This window comes from Brachionichthys hirsutus, chromosome 16 (assembly GCF_040956055.1).
Source record: "Brachionichthys hirsutus isolate HB-005 chromosome 16, CSIRO-AGI_Bhir_v1, whole genome shotgun sequence".
NCBI lineage: Eukaryota > Metazoa > Chordata > Actinopteri > Lophiiformes > Brachionichthyidae > Brachionichthys > Brachionichthys hirsutus.
In genome coordinates, this window is record NC_090912.1 from 12,865,156 (window position 1) to 12,884,889 (window position 19,734).

The 19,734-nt window shown below is 44.9% G+C and overlaps 1 protein-coding gene across 1 annotated transcript in view; it reads left to right on the plus strand.

Moving 5' to 3' along the window:
- The first annotated feature begins 1,207 nt into the window (after positions 1-1,207).
- carm1 (coactivator-associated arginine methyltransferase 1) overlaps positions 1,208-19,734 on the plus strand; it is an 82,883-nt gene continuing 64,356 nt past the window's right edge. Inside the window, exons 1-3 of the mRNA XM_068749566.1 lie at positions 1,208-1,352; positions 10,030-10,155; positions 11,784-11,890. Coding sequence (XP_068605667.1) covers positions 1,211-1,352; positions 10,030-10,155; positions 11,784-11,890 — 375 coding nt within the window. The 5' untranslated portion in view covers positions 1,208-1,210. The remainder of the gene's footprint in view (positions 1,353-10,029; positions 10,156-11,783; positions 11,891-19,734) is intronic.

Here is a 19,734-nt window from a genome sequence, read left to right on the forward strand (position 1 = left end):
CCAGGTTGTCCAAACCCCCCTCAGGCCTGATGTGGTCACATGGTCTGATGAGGCAAAAAAGATCATCTCGATAGAACTGACGGTCCCGTGGGAGGATGGATGTAGCGAGGCCTCAGAGAGGAAAGCCTCTAAATATCAGGACCTGGTCCAGCAGTGCAGAGATAAAGGCTGGCAGGCCTGGCTATTCCCAGTAGAAGTCGGGTGCAGGGGCTTCCCAGCACAGTCTGTCTGGAAGATGCTCACAGCTCTGGGGATTATAGGAAGGGAGAGGAGGAAGGCTATCCGTAGGTTGGAGGAGGCAGCACAAAGAACCTCTTGTTGGCTCTGGAGTAGGAGGGAGGAGTTTAGCTGGGGACCAGGAGAGGATGGGTCGTGATTGGCCATCAGTGCCGGACCCACTAACTGGAGGGCGTTGTGGTTCAGGGTCGAGACGCCCGATGGTGGTTAGATGCCACCTGGTTGTCAGCCACAGTCACTGCACAAGTGACTGAGAAAGGGAGCAAGGAGATGTTTTTCAATAGTTAGGATACACACCACAAGCAATGTCAAAGTATTCATCAATTTAAGCAAGTATACAGACAAATATTCAAACAGAGGGTCATGAAGGTAAACCTGTTACTAGTATCAGTGCTGATTGTTTCCATTGCCATTGTTGGTATATGTTTATTACCATTGCTGATATTTGTTTATTATTAATGCTGGCATGACTGTTTAAACAGTCATCTGTTAACAGTGTTAACACCATAATGAAAATATAATAATCCTAATAAAAAAAATATATATATATATATATGTATATTATTTTATAATTTAACTAATTTCATCCGATATTTTGTTGTATTTTCATACAGTGTATATAGTTGTTGATATGATTTGGAGCTTGAAATAGAGGAGCTTACTATGTTTATATATTATGATAAATAGGGGTGGGATTAAATAAGTTTTCTTCTTCCCGCCCCCTTTCAGGCTGAATTGACATATTATTTATTTATTGTTTAAATGTGGCTCGGTTTGTTTTGTCATTGCCTGAAATAAATAAATACCTAACCTAACCAGCTGTGTTTACGCGATACCCACTTTAATCCGCTAGAGGGGGGGGCTGCTGTGATACCCACTTTAATCCACCAGGGGGGGCTGTTGTGATGTTGATGCCCAGCCTGCCTCCAGCAGAGAGCTGCGCTACCGACCGAGCTCCACTTCCAGATCGAAGATGGCGGTCTCGGTGTTCCCCGGCGTGCGGCTCCTCTCCATCGGAGACGCGAATGGAGATATTCAGCGACACTCCGAGCAGCAGCCGCTGCGGTTAGAGGTGAAAAGCACGCAAGATGCCGCCCTCATCAATCTCTCCAATGGTGAGTTGAGCTTTCCTGAGCACTTCGGCCTGTATTAGCATCCAGTGCTAATGCTAAGCCGCTAAACTGGCTATAGGTAGCATTAGCCACCAGGAGCTAACCCGTCTTAAAGAGCGCGTCCCCCCCTGCTTATCACGAGGGCGCCGCTGAAAGAGCGCGTTTCTCCATTATCCGGTGATGCTAAGGGCTGTAAAGCGGACTGTTGTGCTCCCCCAGAGAGGGACCGCTAGGAGGCCATTGGAGACTGAGCTAGCTAAGTTAGTCTCCTCAGTAACTAGTCCAATGCTAGTTAAACAATGCCGCCGGCCCGGTTCAACGCTACGGCGTGCTAGCGTCGCTCACGCATCCCGGCGTCTTCCTCCCGTAACGTGGCGGTGTCTATTCTGGCGCATAAATATGGCTAGAAGTCTTATAAATGACCTTTTATCTGATTTGTGTGCTAGTCTGGGTCTTAGCGGAGGAGAGGGTTCCTCGCCCGCCGCGGGGCGCCGCGTCCGGGCGCCGCGGGGCACCGCGTCCATGCGTTCGCCGCGTCCATGCGTTCGCCGCGTCCGGGCGCCGCGTCCATGCGTTCGCCGCTCCTGCGGGAGCGTTTTTTGCTCCGTATCTGCTCACTACGGAAAACAGAAACTTTGAAAGCTTTTCTTGGGGGTGCTCTTTTTCGTATGTTGTGGGGCCCTCATTGTTTATGCATTCATCTTTGTTCTCATTGGAACAATAGCTGCGTCCCCTCCGGTGGGGGGGCTGCCCCCTCCTCCGCAGCGTCCTTCATTCACTGGGATGTCCCGCTGAGAGGGAGCAGCCCTTTTGATCGTGTTTATTGACTGTTTTTAAGATGTCGACGTACAGCGGTAGAACTGCATTCTGAAGCGTCTGGTTCTGGGTCTGGTTCTGGTTCTGGGTCTGGTTCTGGTTCTGGTTCTGGTTCTGGTTCCGGTTCGGGTGCTTCTCGGCTGCTTGACTTGGGTCTGTGTCTTGGTCCTGTCGCTTGTGTGGATTCACATTCATCCACATCCTGTAGATTCAATCTTTCTCTCTCTTGGATGAACAGTGAAGCGTCTTCAGACCCGAGTCCGAGTCCAATAAGGAGCCCCGTATTTAAGGAGCCCCGTATTTGAGGAGCCCCGTATTTGAGGAGCCCCGTATTTGAGGAGCCCCGTATTTAAGGAGCCCCGTGTTTAAGGAGCCCCGTATTTGAGGAGCCCCGTATTTGAGGAGCCCCGTATTTGAGGAGCCCCGTATTTGAGGAGCCCCGTATTTGAGGAGCCCCGTATTTAAGGAGCCCCGTATTTAAGGAGCCCCGTATTTAAAGAGCCCCGTATTTAAGGAGCCCCGTATTTAAGGAGCCCCGTATTTGAGGAGCCCCGTATTTGAGGAGCCCCGTATTTGAGGAGCCCCGTATTTAAGGAGCCCCGTGTTTAAGGAGCCCCGTGTTTAAGGAGCCCCGTATTTAAGGAGCCCCGTGTTTAAGGAGCCCCGTATTTAAGGAGCCCCGTATTTAAGGAGCCCCGTATTTAAGGAGCCCCGTATTTAAAGAGCCCCGTATTTGAGGAGCCCCGTATTTGAGGAGCCCCGTATTTGAGGAGCCCCGTATTTAAGGAGCCCCGTATTTGAGGATCCCCGTATTTAAGGATCCCCGTATTTGAGGAGCCCCGTATTTAAGGAGCCCCGTATTTAAGGAGCCCCGTGTTTAAGGAGCCCCGTATTTAAGGAGCCCCGTGTTTAAGGAGCCCCGTGTTTAAGGAGCCCCGTATTTAAGGAGCCCCGTATTTAAGGAGCCCCGTGTTTAAGGAGCCCCGTGTTTAAGGAGCCCCGTATTTAAGGAGCCCCGTATTTAAGGAGCCCCGTATTTGAGGAGCCCCGTATTTGAGGAGCCCCGTATTTGAGGAGCCCCGTATTTGAGGAGCCCCGTATTTGAGGAGCCCCGTATTTGAGGAGCCCCGTATTTAAGTTAGCAAAAGAATACGAAGGTTTACGCTTTGACCCGGCGGTCCCCGACCTTCTTCCTGCCATGGACCGGTTTCATGGCGGCAAATTTTTTTGCGGACCGGGGGGGGGGGTAAAATTAAATAAAAAAAGAGGACTATAATCTTAACAATAAACTTTATATTATGCACTTGTAATAACTATAAAACAAGTATTACTCCAATATCTACTCACCATAAGTTGTGCTCTCAATAATTCCTTCAGTCCCTCATGTTCACGTTTTTTGTTTCATAAATTTCACGTTCTTGTCTTTGACTTCAGGGTTCTTGTCTTTTATTTTAGGGTTCTGGTCTTTGACTTCAGGGTTCTGGTCTTTTATTTTAGGGTTCTGGTCTTTTATTTTAGGGTTCTGGTCTTTTATTTCAGGGTTCTGGTCTTTGACTTCGGGGTTCTGGTCTTTTATTTCAGGGTTCTGGTCTTTTATTTCAGGGTTCTGGTCTTTGACTTCGGGGTTCTGGTCTTTGACTTCGGGGTTCTGGTCTTTGACTTCGGGGTTCTGGTCTTTGACTTCGGGGTTCTGGTCTTTGACTTCGGGGTTCTGGTCTTTTATTTCAGGGTTCTGGTCTTTTATTTCGGGGTTCTGGTCTTTGACTTCGGGGTTCTGGTCTTTGACTTCGGGGTTCTGGTCTTTGACTTCGGGGTTCTGGTCTTTTGTTTCGGGGTTCTGGTCTTTGACTTCGGGGTTCTGGTCTTTGACTTCGGGGTTCTGGTCTTTTATTTCAGGGTTCTGGTCTTTGACTTCGGGGTTCTGGTCTTTTATTTCGGGGTTCTGGTCTTTGACTTCGGGGTTCTGGTCTTTTATTTCAGGGTTCTGGTCTTTGACTTCGGGGTTCTGGTCTTTTATTTCAGGGTTCTGGTCTTTTATTTTAGGGTTCTGGTCTTTTATTTCAGGGTTCTGGTCTTTGACTTCGGGGTTCTGGTCTTTTATTTCAGGGTTCTGGTCTTTGACTTCGGGGTTCTGGTCTTTGACTTCGGGGTTCTGGTCTTTTATTTCAGGGTTCTGGTCTTTGACTTCGGGGTTCTGGTCTTTGACTTCGGGGTTCTGGTCTTTGACTTCGGGGTTCTGGTCTTTTATTTCGGGGTTCTGGTCTTTGACTTCGGGGTTCTGGTCTTTTATTTCGGGGTTCTGGTCTTTTATTTCAGGGTTCTGGTCTTTGACTTTGGGGTTCTGGTCTTTGACTTCGGGGTTCTGGTCTTTGACTTCGGGGTTCTGGTCTTTGACTTCGGGGTTCTGGTCTTTGACTTCGGGGTTCTGGTCTTTGACTTCGGGGTTCTGGTCTTTTATTTCGGGGTTCTGGTCTTTGACTTCGGGGTTCTGGTCTTTTATTTCAGGGTTCTGGTCTTTTATTTCAGGGTTCTGGTCTTTTATTTCAGGGTTCTGGTCTTTTATTTCAGGGTTCTGGTCTTTTATTTTAGGGTTCTTGTCTTTTATTTCAGGGTTCTGGTCTTTTATTTTAGGGTTCTGGTCTTTGACTTCGGGGTTCTGGTCTTTGACTTCGGGGTTCTGGTCTTTGACTTCGGGGTTCTGGTCTTTTATTTCGGGGTTCTGGTCTTTGACTTCGGGGTTCTGGTCTTTTATTTCAGGGTTCTGGTCTTTTATTTCAGGGTTCTGGTCTTTTATTTCAGGGTTCTGGTCTTTTATTTCAGGGTTCTGGTCTTTTATTTTAGGGTTCTTGTCTTTTATTTCAGGGTTCTGGTCTTTTATTTTAGGGTTCTGGTCTTTGACTTCGGGGTTCTGGTCTTTTATTTCAGGGTTCTGGTCTTTGACTTCGGGGTTCTGGTCTTTTATTTCAGGGTTCTGGTCTTTTATTTCAGGGTTCTGGTCTTTGACTTCGGGGTTTTGGTCTTTTATTTTAGGGTTCTGGTCTTTTATTTCAGGGTTCTGGTCTTTGACTTTGGGCTTCTGGTCTTTTATTTCGGGGTTCTGGTCTTTTATTTTAGGGTTCTTGTCTTTTATTTTAGGGTTCTGGTCTTTGACTTTGGGGTTCTGGTCTTTTATTTTAGGGTTCTGGTCTTTTATTTTAGGGTTCTGGTCTTTTATTTCGGGGTTCTGGTCTTTTATTTCGGGGTTCTGGTCTTTTATTTTAGGGTTCTGGTCTTTGACTTCGGGGTTCTGGTCTTTTATTTCAGGGTTCTGGTCTTTTATTTTAGGGTTCTGGTCTTTTATTTTAGGGTTCTGGTCTTTTATTTCAGGGTTCTGGTCTTTTATTTCAGGGTTCTGGTCTTTTATTTCAGGGTTCTGGTCTTTTATTTCGGGGTTCTGGTCTTTTATTTCAGGGTTCTGGTCTTTGACTTCGGGGTTCTGGTCTTTTATTTCAGGGTTCTGGTCTTTGACTTCGGGGTTCTGGTCTTTTATTTTAGGGTTCTGGTCTTTGACTTCGGGGTTCTGGTCTTTTATTTCGGGGTTCTGGTCTTTGACTTCGGGGTTCTGGTCTTTGACTTCGGGGTTCTGGTCTTTTATTTCAGGGTTCTGGTCTTTTATTTCAGGGTTCTGGTCTTTTATTTCAGGGTTCTGGTCTTTTATTTCAGGGTTCTGGTCTTTTATTTTAGGGTTCTTGTCTTTTATTTCAGGGTTCTGGTCTTTTATTTTAGGGTTCTGGTCTTTGACTTCGGGGTTCTGGTCTTTGACTTCGGGGTTCTGGTCTTTGACTTCGGGGTTCTGGTCTTTTATTTCGGGGTTCTGGTCTTTGACTTCGGGGTTCTGGTCTTTTATTTCAGGGTTCTGGTCTTTTATTTCAGGGTTCTGGTCTTTTATTTCAGGGTTCTGGTCTTTTATTTCAGGGTTCTGGTCTTTTATTTTAGGGTTCTTGTCTTTTATTTCAGGGTTCTGGTCTTTTATTTTAGGGTTCTGGTCTTTGACTTCGGGGTTCTGGTCTTTTATTTCAGGGTTCTGGTCTTTGACTTCGGGGTTCTGGTCTTTTATTTCAGGGTTCTGGTCTTTTATTTCAGGGTTCTGGTCTTTGACTTCGGGGTTTTGGTCTTTTATTTTAGGGTTCTGGTCTTTTATTTCAGGGTTCTGGTCTTTGACTTTGGGGTTCTGGTCTTTTATTTCGGGGTTCTGGTCTTTTATTTTAGGGTTCTTGTCTTTTATTTTAGGGTTCTGGTCTTTGACTTTGGGGTTCTGGTCTTTTATTTTAGGGTTCTGGTCTTTTATTTTAGGGTTCTGGTCTTTTATTTCGGGGTTCTGGTCTTTTATTTCGGGGTTCTGGTCTTTGACTTCGGGGTTCTGGTCTTTGACTTCGGGGTTCTGGTCTTTTATTTCAGGGTTCTGGTCTGACTTCGGGGTTCTGGTCTTTGACTTCGGGGTTCTGGTCTTTGACTTCGGGGTTCTGGTCTTTTATTTCAGGGCTCTGGTCTTTTATTTCGGGGTTCTGGTCTTTGACTTCGGGGTTCTGGTCTTTTATTTCGGGGTTCTGGTCTTTTATTTCAGGGTTCTGGTCTTTGACTTTGGGGTTCTGGTCTTTGACTTCGGGGTTCTGGTTTTTGACTTCGGGGTTCTGGTCTTTGACTTCGGGGTTCTGGTCTTTGACTTCGGGGTTCTGGTCTTTGACTTCGGGGTTCTGGTCTTTGACTTCGGGGTTCTGGTCTTTGACTTCGGGGTTCTGGTCTTTTATTTCAGGGTTCTGGTCTTTTATTTCGGGGTTCTGGTCTTTTATTTCGGGGTTCTGGTCTTTTATTTCAGGGTTCTGGTCTTTTATTTCGGGGTTCTGGTCTTTTATTTTAGGGTTCTGGTCTTTTATTTCAGGGTTCTGGTCTTTGACTTTGGGGTTCTGGTCTTTTATTTCGGGGTTCTGGTCTTTTATTTTAGGGTTCTTGTCTTTTATTTTAGGGTTCTGGTCTTTGACTTTGGGGTTCTGGTCTTTTATTTTAGGGTTCTGGTCTTTTATTTTAGGGTTCTGGTCTTTGACTTCGGGGTTCTGGTCTTTTATTTCAGGGTTCTGGTCTTTGACTTCGGGGTTCTGGTCTTTGACTTCGGGGTTCTGGTCTTTTATTTCAGGGTTCTGGTCTTTTATTTCAGGGTTCTGGTCTTTGACTTCGGGGTTCTGGTCTTTGACTTCGGGGTTCTGGTCTTTGACTTCGGGGTTCTGGTCTTTGACTTCGGGGTTCTGGTCTTTGACTTCGGGGTTCTGGTCTTTTATTTCGGGGTTCTGGTCTTTTATTTCGGGGTTCTGGTCTTTTATTTCGGGGTTCTGGTCTTTGACTTCGGGGTTCTGGTCTTTGACTTCGGGGTTCTGGTCTTTGACTTCGGGGTTCTGGTCTTTGACTTCGGGGTTCTGGTCTTTGACTTCGGGGTTCTGGTCTTTGACTTCGGGGTTCTGGTCTTTGACTTCGGGGTTCTGGTCTTTTATTTCAGGGTTCTGGTCTTTTATTTCAGGGTTCTGGTCTTTTATTTCAGGGTTCTGGTCTTTTATTTTAGGGTTCTTGTCTTTTATTTCAGGGTTCTGGTCTTTTATTTTAGGGTTCTGGTCTTTGACTTCGGGGTTCTGGTCTTTTATTTCAGGGTTCTGGTCTTTGACTTCGGGGTTCTGGTCTTTTATTTCAGGGTTCTGGTCTTTTATTTCAGGGTTCTGGTCTTTGACTTCGGGGTTTTGGTCTTTTATTTTAGGGTTCTGGTCTTTTATTTCAGGGTTCTGGTCTTTGACTTTGGGGTTCTGGTCTTTTATTTCGGGGTTCTGGTCTTTTATTTTAGGGTTCTTGTCTTTTATTTTAGGGTTCTGGTCTTTGACTTTGGGGTTCTGGTCTTTTATTTTAGGGTTCTGGTCTTTTATTTTAGGGTTCTGGTCTTTTATTTCGGGGTTCTGGTCTTTTATTTCGGGGTTCTGGTCTTTTATTTTAGGGTTCTGGTCTTTGACTTCGGGGTTCTGGTCTTTTATTTCAGGGTTCTGGTCTTTTATTTTAGGGTTCTGGTCTTTTATTTTAGGGTTCTGGTCTTTTATTTCAGGGTTCTGGTCTTTTATTTCAGGGTTCTGGTCTTTTATTTCAGGGTTCTGGTCTTTTATTTCGGGGTTCTGGTCTTTTATTTCAGGGTTCTGGTCTTTGACTTCGGGGTTCTGGTCTTTTATTTCAGGGTTCTGGTCTTTGACTTCGGGGTTCTGGTCTTTTATTTTAGGGTTCTGGTCTTTTATTTTAGGGTTCTGGTCTTTTATTTCAGGGTTCTGGTCTTTGACTTCGGGGTTCTGGTCTTTTATTTCAGGGTTCTGGTCTTTTATTTTAGGGTTCTGGTCTTTTATTTCAGGGTTCTGGTCTTTGACTTCGGGGTTCTGGTCTTTGACTTCAGGGTTCTGGTCTTTTATTTCGGGGTTCTGGTCTTTTATTTTAGGGTTCTGGTCTTTTATTTCAGGGTTCTGGTCTTTGACTTCGGGGTTCTGGTCTTTGACTTCAGGGTTCTGGTCTTTGACTTCAGGGTTCTGGTCTTTTATTTCGGGGTTCTGGTCTTTTATTTCGGGGTTCTGGTCTTTTATTTTAGGGTTCTGGTCTTTTATTTCAGGGTTCTGGTCTTTTATTTCAGGGTTCTGGTCTTTGACTTCGGGGTTCTGGTCTTTTATTTTAGGGTTCTGGTCTTTTATTTCGGGGTTCTGGTCTTTGACTTTGGGGTTCTGGTCTTTTATTTTAGGGTTCTGGTCTTTGACTTCGGGGTTCTGGTCTTTTATTTCGGGGTTCTGGTCTTTTATTTCGGGGTTCTGGTCTTTTATTTCGGGGTTCTGGTCTTTTATTTCGGGGTTCTGGTCTTTTATTTTAGGGTTCTGGTCTTTGACTTCGGGGTTCTGGTCTTTTATTTCAGGGTTCTGGTCTTTTATTTCGGGGTTCTGGTCTTTGATTTCGGGGTTCTGGTCTTTTATTTTGGGGTTCTGGTCTTTTATTTCGGGGTTCTGGTCTTTTATTTCAGGGTTCTGGTCTTTTATTTCGGGGTTCTGGTCTTTGACTTCGGGGTTCTGGTCTTTTATTTCAGGGTTCTGGTCTTTTATTTCGGGGTTCTGGTCTTTGATTTCGGGGTTCTGGTCTTTTATTTTGGGGTTCTGGTCTTTTATTTCGGGGTTCTTGGACGCTGATAATCGATACGTTGGTCGTTGTTTCCGTGCGGCCGGTAACAGACGGCTGACGGGCCGGTGGTTGGGGACCGCTGCTCTAACACTAACACATCTGAATCAAGAATGTCAATTATGAGGGAGGATTCAAAAAGGGGGGGGGGGGGGGGTCACAATCAAGTTAAGTTCAGTGAACCTTTAATTTCAAACCAGGCTGCTGCACTTACAAGCTTTTAAAAAATAAAAATAAACGATGCCATGGTCGTCATTTTTGTGTATTTTCTGGTTTCTTTGATGTTTTATGTGATGTAGGAGGAGACGTGTTATATTCTGCTCTTAAATATGAAGACGACAAAATATCTATTTTACCCAACTGGATATTCACGTTTTAATCGAACTCTTCAACAGGTACATGCAATATATATATATATATATATATATATATATATATATATATGGCCCAGCTCTACTGTGCACTTTAAAGTGATTGGAACATTGAAGGTGTTACTTGACAAATTGGAACCAGCAGGTCATGCTTTTCAAAGGTCGCTGGTCGGTGCGACCCTAGTTCAGACCTGCCGTTGAGACGGTTGTCATAGTAATCTCAACGTTTCTATGCAGCGCTGTGTGTAGAATGTTTTCCCAACTCTTTCCACTCTTTCCAGGAGAGGAGGCGAGTGTGTTCAAGTGTTCGGTTTCCAGGGAGACCGAGTGCAGCCGTGTGGGCAAGCAGTCGTTCATCATCACGCTGGGCTGCAACAGCGTCCTGCTGCAGTTCTCCTCGCCTGCAGGTAAACACAAACGCGCTCGCACCCATCCGTCTCACCTGGACCATCTCCGATGAGAGAAACTTAGCAGTGCTAGCCGGACCACCCTCATCAAAGGAGCAGTCACATTATTATCTTCTGCTAAACAAAGCTGACTGAAAGACAGCCGGACAAACCGACCTGCCATTCTCTCTCTCTCTCTCTCTCTCTCTCTCTCTCAACCCAGCCGGTCAGACAGACGGCCGTCCACCATGAGCCTAGGTTCTGTCCAAGGTTTCTGCCCGTTAAAGGGAAGTTTTTCCTTGCCTCCGTTGCTCTTGTGGGTCAAGTTGGGTTCTGTGTTTCCCTGCTGATCCTGTAAAGCCTTGAGATGACTTCCTGTTGTGATCTGGCGCTACAGAAATAAAACTGAACTGAACTGAATTAATCATCGCACCAATTGTTTGTGATGATGCGACATTATCAATTTTCAAAAGCATGGTTCCATTGTTATTTAATCGCGTGCATTAGGGCTGTGTTTTTCAGAATCGACATCATAATGTAGATGGGTTTTATTGTGGCTCACCACAAAGCCCGTACCGGCTCAGTTTGGTCGGGAAGTGGGATTCAAGTCGGTCATATCGGCATTCATCAGTTCACCCTTATTACCGTTCTGGGTGGTAGGGAAGCTAGAGAACCTGGGGAACGCAAATATGCGGTCTGAAAACAAGCACGGTCTAACAGATCATTTGACTATACATGTAATAATACTTATGTTAAATAGCCACCATGAGCACATACTATAAGCCTTGTTCCGATTAAAAAATGTTTGACGGCATTAATTGCATTTTACATTCTTGAAACGGGTCCGTTCGGACCCTAACACCGCATAAGGGTTAAAAAGTGAAGCAAATCAAGTTCAATCCATGCATGTCATCCATTTATGTCCAGCTGCTTAGGAATCGAGCTGAAAACGATGCATACGTTGCCAGAATGAACATTATTTATTTGATATCTGCAGAAATAATCATCTAGTGGTATTCTCAATAGCTTTAATGCATTCCCTGACTCAGTAAATGTATACTTTGACACCAAGATTGACCTTCTAAGTGGCTTGGAAGCCGAGATATTGGCATTTATAGATTTTACATGGCGGAAATCCAATATGGCCGCCGTCCGCCATCTTGATGAGGCGGCTCCCACCAAAAACTGAAAGCTATGGTGATGTAGAGCACATAAATAAAATGTGGTGCTTTTATCCGCCGTGTCCCCGTTTTACTCAAACCTGGTCCTCAGCCCGCACTAAGGACCCCCAAATAAAGGCAACCAAGTCCAAGTCCTTCAGGGCTCGGGGGGCTTTGGGCTTGTAGTTGGTAATAGCCCTCCCCTCCATGACCTCCGTTTATCAGGAGCCATGACAAACAAGAAGGAAGTGAATTAGTATTTAATGAAAACTACGTCGTTAACAATGGGAACCAAAGACATAAAGCAGAGAACGGCATCTAAGGTGGAGGTGAGTCCAGTCAGCTGTAGTTCAGGCACCGCCCATCAATTAACCTGTCAGAGACAGGCCGTCCCACACACACACGCACGCACACACGCACGTGGGAATCCTGCGTTATCAAACGCTAGCTCCAGCGTGGAGCCTGAACGTTCCTCATTCTGCGTTTCAGACTTTCAGTCCTTCTATAACATCCTGAAGAACAGTCGTGGGCACAACACTGAGCATTCAGCCTTCAGCGAGAGGACGGAGGAGTCCTCTGCTGTGCAGTACTTCCAGGTGAGTGATTCACGTATTTAGAGCAGTACGGTGCGAGTACAGTCACACAGTAGCGTATCACGGTACAAGTACAGTCACACAGTAGCGTGTGTTACAGTACAAGTACAGTCAAACAGTAGCGTGTGTTACAGTACAAGTACAGTCAAACAGTAGCATGTGTTACAGTACAAGTACAGTCAAACAGTAGCGTGTGTTACAGTACAAGTACAGTCAAACAGTAGCATGTTACAGTACAAGTACAGTCAAACAGTAGCATGTTACAGTACAAGTACAGTCAAACAGTAGCGTGTGTTACAGTACAAGTACAGTCAGACAGTAGCATGTATTACAGTACGAGTAGAGTCAAACAGTAGTGTGTGTTACAGTACAAGTACAGTCACACAGTAGCGTGTGTTACAGTACAAGTACAGTCAGACAGTAGCGTGTGTTACGGTACAAGTACAGTCAGACAGTAGCATGTATTACAGTACGAGTAGAGTCAAACAGTAGTGTGTGTTACAGTACAAGTAGTCACACAGTAGCGTGTGTTACGGTACAAGTACAGTCAGACAGTAGCATGTATTACAGTACGAGTAGAGTCAAACAGTAGTGTGTGTTACAGTACAAGTACAGTCACACAGTAGCGTGTGTTACGGTACAAGTACAGTCAGACAGTAGCATGTATTACAGTACGAGTAGAGTCAAACAGTAGTGTGTGTTACAGTACAAGTACAGTCACACAGTAGCGTGTGTTACGGTACAAGTACAGTCAGACAGTAGCATGTATTACAGTACGAGTAGAGTCAAACAGTAGTGTGTGTTACAGTACAAGTACAGTCACACAGTAGCGTGTGTTACAGTACAAGTACAGTCAGACAGTAGCGTGTGTTACGGTACAAGTACAGTCAGACAGTAGCATGTATTACAGTACGAGTAGAGTCAAACAGTAGTGTGTGTTACAGTACAAGTACAGTCACACAGTAGCGTGTGTTACAGTACAAGTACAGTCAAACAGTAGCGTGTGTTACAGTACAAGTACAGTCAAACAGTAGCATGTTACAGTACAAGTACAGTCAAACAGTAGCATGTTACAGTACAAGTACAGTCACGCAGTAGCATGTATCACAGTACGAGTAGAGTCAAACAGTAGCATGTTACAGTACAAGTACAGCCAAACAGTAGCGTGTTACAGTACAAGTACAGTCAAACAGTAGTGTGTATCGCGGTACGAATAGAGTCAAACAGTAGCATGTTACAGTACAAGTACAGTCAAACAGTAGCATGTTACAGTACAAGTACAGTCACGCAGTAGCATGTATCACAGTACGAGTAGAGTCAAACAGTAGCATGTTACAGTACAAGTACAGCCAAACAGTAGCGTGTTACAGTACAAGTACAGTCAAACAGTAGTGTGTATCGCGGTACGAATAGAGTCAAACAGTAGCATGTTACAGTACAAGTACAGTCAGACAGTAGCATGTATTACAGTACAAGTACAGTCAAACAGTAGCGTGTATCACAGTACGAGTAGAGTCAAACAGTAGCGTGTATCACAGTACGAGTCGAGTCAAACAGTAGCGTGTATCACAGTACGAGTCGAGTCAAGCAGTAGCGTGTATCACAGTACGAGTCGAGTCAAACAGTAGCGTGTTACAGTACAAGTACAACAAACCGTAGCGTGTATCACAGTACAAGTAGAGTCAAACAGTAGCGTGTTACAGTACAAGTACAACAAACCGTAGCGTGTATTACAGTACGAGTAGAGTCAAACTGTAGCGTGTATCACAGTACGAGTCGAGTCAAGCAGTAGCGTGTTACAGTACAAGTACAACAAACCGTAGCGTGTATCACAGTACAAGTAGAGTCAAACAGTAGCGTGTTACAGTACAAGTACAACAAACCGTAGCGTGTATTACAGTACGAGTAGAGTCAAACTGTAGCGTGTATCACAGTACGAGTCGAGTCAAACAGTAGCGTGTTACAGTACAAGTACAACAAACCGTAGCGTGTATCACAGTACAAGTAGAGTCAAACAGTAGCGTGTTACAGTACAAGTACAACAAACCGTAGCGTGTATTACAGTACGAGTAGAGTCAAACAGTAGCGTGTGTTACAGTACGAGTGGAGTCAAACAGTAGCGTGTGTTACAGTACGAGTAGAGTCAAACAGTAGCGTGTGTTACAGTACGAGTAGAGTCAAACAGTAGCGTGTGTTACAGTACGAGTAGAGTCAAACAGTAGCGTGTATCTCAGTACGAGTAGAGTCAAACAGTAGCGTGTTACAGTACAAGTACAACAAACCGTAGCGTGTATCACAGTACAAGTAGAGTCAAACAGTAGCGTGTTACAGTACAAGTACAACAAACCGTAGCGTGTATTACAGTACGAGTAGAGTCAAACAGTAGCGTGTGTTACAGTACGAGTAGAGTCAAACAGTAGCGTGTGTTACAGTACGAGTAGAGTCAAACAGTAGCGTGTATCTCAGTACGAGTAGAGTCAAACAGTAGCGTGTGTTACAGTACGAGTAGAGTCAAACAGTAGCGTGTATCTCAGTACGAGTAGAGTCAAACAGTAGCGTGTGTTACAGTACGAGTAGAGTCAAACAGTAGCGTGTATCTCAGTACGAGTAGAGTCAAACAGTAGCGTGTATCACAGTACGAGTAGAGTCAAACAGTAGCGTGTATCACAGTACGAGTAGAGTCAAACAGTAGCGTGTATCACAGTACGAGTAGAGTCAAACAGTAGCGTGTATCACAGTACGAGTAGAGTCAAACAGTAGCGTGTATCACAGTACGAGTAGAGTCAAACAGTAGCGCGTATCACAGTACGAGTCGAGTCAAACGGTAGCGTGTATCACAGTACGAGTCGAGTCAAACGGTAGCGTGTATCACAGTACGAGTAGAGTCAAACGGTAGCGTGTATCACAGTACGAGTAGAGTCAAACAGTAGCGTGTATCACAGTACGAGTAGAGTCAAACAGTAGCGTGTATCACAGTACGAGTAGAGTCAAACAGTAGCGTGTATCACAGTACGAGTCGAGTCAAACAGTAGCGTGTATCACAGTACGAGTCGAGTCAAGCAGTAGCGTGTATCACAGTACGAGTCGAGTCAAACAGTAGCGTGTTACAGTACAAGTACAACAAACAGTAGCGTGTATCACAGTACGAGTAGAGTCAAACAGTAGCGTGTATCACAGTACGAGTAGAGTCAAACAGTAGCGTGTATCACAGTACGAGTAGAGTCAAACAGTAGCGTGTATCACAGTACGAGTAGAGTCAAACAGTAGCGTGTATCACAGTACGAGTAGAGTCAAACAGTAGCGCGTATCACAGTACGAGTCGAGTCAAACGGTAGCGTGTATCACAGTACGAGTCGAGTCAAACGGTAGCGTGTATCACAGTACGAGTAGAGTCAAACAGTAGCGTGTATCACAGTACGAGTAGAGTCAAACAGTAGCGTGTATCACAGTACGAGTAGAGTCAAACAGTAGCGTGTATCACAGTACGAGTAGAGTCAAACAGTAGCGTGTATCACAGTACGAGTCGAGTCAAACAGTAGCGTGTATCACAGTACGAGTCGAGTCAAGCAGTAGCGTGTATCACAGTACGAGTCGAGTCAAACAGTAGCGTGTTACAGTACAAGTACAACAAACCGTAGCGTGTATCACAGTACAAGTAGAGTCAAACAGTAGCGTGTTACAGTACAAGTACAACAAACCGTAGCGTGTATTACAGTACGAGTAGAGTCAAACTGTAGCGTGTATCACAGTACGAGTCGAGTCAAGCAGTAGCGTGTTACAGTACAAGTACAACAAACCGTAGCGTGTATCACAGTACAAGTAGAGTCAAACAGTAGCGTGTTACAGTACAAGTACAACAAACCGTAGCGTGTATTACAGTACGAGTAGAGTCAAACTGTAGCGTGTATCACAGTACGAGTCGAGTCAAACAGTAGCGTGTTACAGTACAAGTACAACAAACCGTAGCGTGTATCACAGTACAAGTAGAGTCAAACAGTAGCGTGTTACAGTACAAGTACAACAAACCGTAGCGTGTATTACAGTACGAGTAGAGTCAAACAGTAGCGTGTGTTACAGTACGAGTAGAGTCAAACAGTAGCGTGTGTTACAGTACGAGTAGAGTCAAACAGTAGCGTGTGTTACAGTACGAGTAGAGTCAAACAGTAGCGTGTATCTCAGTACGAGTAGAGTCAAACAGTAGCGTGTTACAGTACAAGTACAACAAACCGTAGCGTGTATCACAGTACAAGTAGAGTCAAACAGTAGCGTGTTACAGTACAAGTACAACAAACCGTAGCGTGTATTACAGTACGAGTAGAGTCAAACAGTAGCGTGTGTTACAGTACGAGTAGAGTCAAACAGTAGCGTGTGTTACAGTACGAGTAGAGTCAAACAGTAGCGTGTATCTCAGTACGAGTAGAGTCAAACAGTAGCGTGTGTTACAGTACGAGTAGAGTCAAACAGTAGCGTGTATCTCAGTACGAGTAGAGTCAAACAGTAGCGTGTGTTACAGTACGAGTAGAGTCAAACAGTAGCGTGTATCTCAGTACGAGTAGAGTCAAACAGTAGCGTGTATCACAGTACGAGTAGAGTCAAACAGTAGCGTGTATCTCAGTACGAGTAGAGTCAAACAGTAGCGTGTGTTACAGTGCGAGTAGAGTCACACAGTAGCGTGTATCACAGTACGAGTCGAGTCAAGCAGTAGCGTGTATCACAGTACGAGTTGAGTCAAGCAGTAGCGTGTATCACAGTACGAGTCGAGTCAAACAGTAGCGTGTATCACAGTACGAGTCGAGTCAAACAGTAGCGTGTATCACAGTACGAGTCGAGTCAAGCAGTAGCGTGTATCACAGTACGAGTTGAGTCAAGCAGTAGCGTGTATCACAGTACGAGTCGAGTCAAACAGTAGCGTGTTACAGTACAAGTACAACAAACCGTAGCGTGTATCACAGTACAAGTAGAGTCAAACAGTAGCGTGTTACAGTACAAGTACAACAAACCGTAGCGTGTATTACAGTACGAGTAGAGTCAAACTGTAGCGTGTATCACAGTACGAGTCGAGTCAAGCAGTAGCGTGTTACAGTACAAGTACAACAAACCGTAGCGTGTATCACAGTACAAGTAGAGTCAAACAGTAGCGTGTTACAGTACAAGTACAACAAACCGTAGCGTGTATTACAGTACGAGTAGAGTCAAACTGTAGCGTGTATCACAGTACGAGTCGAGTCAAACAGTAGCGTGTTACAGTACAAGTACAACAAACCGTAGCGTGTATCACAGTACAAGTAGAGTCAAACAGTAGCGTGTTACAGTACAAGTACAACAAACCGTAGCGTGTATTACAGTACGAGTAGAGTCAAACAGTAGCGTGTGTTACAGTACGAGTAGAGTCAAACAGTAGCGTGTGTTACAGTACGAGTAGAGTCAAACAGTAGCGTGTGTTACAGTACGAGTAGAGTCAAACAGTAGCGTGTATCTCAGTACGAGTAGAGTCAAACAGTAGCGTGTGTTACAGTACGAGTAGAGTCAAACAGTAGCGTGTGTTACAGTACGAGTAGAGTCAAACAGTAGCGTGTGTTACAGTACGAGTAGAGTCAAACAGTAGCGTGTGTTACAGTACGAGTAGAGTCAAACAGTAGCGTGTGTTACAGTACGAGTAGAGTCAAACAGTAGCGTGTATCACAGTACGAGTAGAGTCAAACAGTAGCGTGTTACAGTACAAGTACAACAAACCGTAGCGTGTATCACAGTACAAGTAGAGTCAAACAGTAGCGTGTTACAGTACAAGTACAACAAACCGTAGCGTGTATTACAGTACGAGTAGAGTCAAACAGTAGCGTGTGTTACAGTACGAGTAGAGTCAAACAGTAGCGTGTGTTACAGTACGAGTAGAGTCAAACAGTAGCGTGTATCTCAGTACGAGTAGAGTCAAACAGTAGCGTGTATCTCAGTACGAGTAGAGTCAAACAGTAGCGTGTGTTACAGTACGAGTAGAGTCAAACAGTAGCGTGTGTTACAGTACGAGTAGAGTCAAACAGTAGCGTGTATCTCAGTACGAGTAGAGTCAAACAGTAGCGTGTGTTACAGTACGAGTAGAGTCAAACAGTAGCGTGTATCTCAGTACGAGTAGAGTCAAACAGTAGCGTGTGTTACAGTACGAGTAGAGTCAAACAGTAGCGTGTATCTCAGTACGAGTAGAGTCAAACAGTAGCGTGTATCACAGTACGAGTAGAGTCAAACAGTAGCGTGTATCTCAGTACGAGTAGAGTCAAACAGTAGCGTGTATCACAGTACGAGTAGAGTCAAACAGTAGCGTGTATCTCAATACGAGTCGAGTCAAACAGTAGCGTGTGTTACAGTACGAGTAGAGTCAAACAGTAGCGTGTATCTCAGTACGAGTAGAGTCAAACAGTAGCGTGTATCTCAGTACGAGTAGAGTCACACAGTAGCGTGTATCACAGTACGAGTAGAGTCAAACAGTAGCGTGTGTTACAGTACGAGTAGAGTCAAACAGTAGCGTGTATCACAGTACGAGTAGAGTCAAACAGTAGCGTGTATCTCAGTACGAGTAGAGTCAAACAGTAGCGTGTGTTACAGTACGAGTAGAGTCACACAGTAGCGTGTATCACAGTACGAGTCGAGTCAAGCAGTAGCGTGTATCACAGTACGAGTCGAGTCAAGCAGTAGCGTGTATCACAGTACGAGTCGAGTCAAACAGTAGCGTGTATCACAGTACGAGTCGAGTCAAACAGTAGCGTGTATCACAGTACGAGTCGAGTCAAGCAGTAGCGTGTATCACAGTACGAGTCGAGTCAAGCAGTAGCGTGTATCACAGTACGAGTCGAGTCAAACAGTAGCGTGTTACAGTACAAGTACAACAAACCGTAGCGTGTATCACAGTACAAGTAGAGTCAAACAGTAGCGTGTTACAGTACAAGTACAACAAACCGTAGCGTGTATTACAGTACGAGTAGAGTCAAACTGTAGCGTGTATCACAGTACGAGTCGAGTCAAGCAGTAGCGTGTTACAGTACAAGTACAACAAACCGTAGCGTGTATCACAGTACAAGTAGAGTCAAACAGTAGCGTGTTACAGTACAAGTACAACAAACCGTAGCGTGTATTACAGTACGAGTAGAGTCAAACTGTAGCGTGTATCACAGTACGAGTCGAGTCAAACAGTAGCGTGTTACAGTACAAGTACAACAAACCGTAGCGTGTATCACAGTACAAGTAGAGTCAAACAGTAGCGTGTTACAGTACAAGTACAACAAACCGTAGCGTGTATTACAGTACGAGTAGAGTCAAACAGTAGCGTGTGTTACAGTACGAGTAGAGTCAAACAGTAGCGTGTGTTACAGTACGAGTAGAGTCAAACAGTAGCGTGTGTTACAGTACGAGTAGAGTCAAACAGTAGCGTGTATCTCAGTACGAGTAGAGTCAAACAGTAGCGTGTATCTCAGTACGAGTAGAGTCAAACAGTAGCGTGTGTTACAGTACGAGTAGAGTCAAACAGTAGCGTGTATCTCAGTACGAGTAGAGTCAAACAGTAGCGTGTATCACAGTACGAGTAGAGTCAAACAGTAGCGTGTATCACAGTACGAGTAGAGTCAAACAGTAGCGTGTATCACAGTACGAGTAGAGTCAAACAGTAGCGTGTATCACAGTACGAGTAGAGTCAAACAGTAGCGCGTATCACAGTACGAGTCGAGTCAAACGGTAGCGTGTATCACAGTACGAGTCGAGTCAAACGGTAGCGTGTATCACAGTACGAGTAGAGTCAAACGGTAGCGTGTATCACAGTACGAGTAGAGTCAAACAGTAGCGTGTATCACAGTACGAGTAGA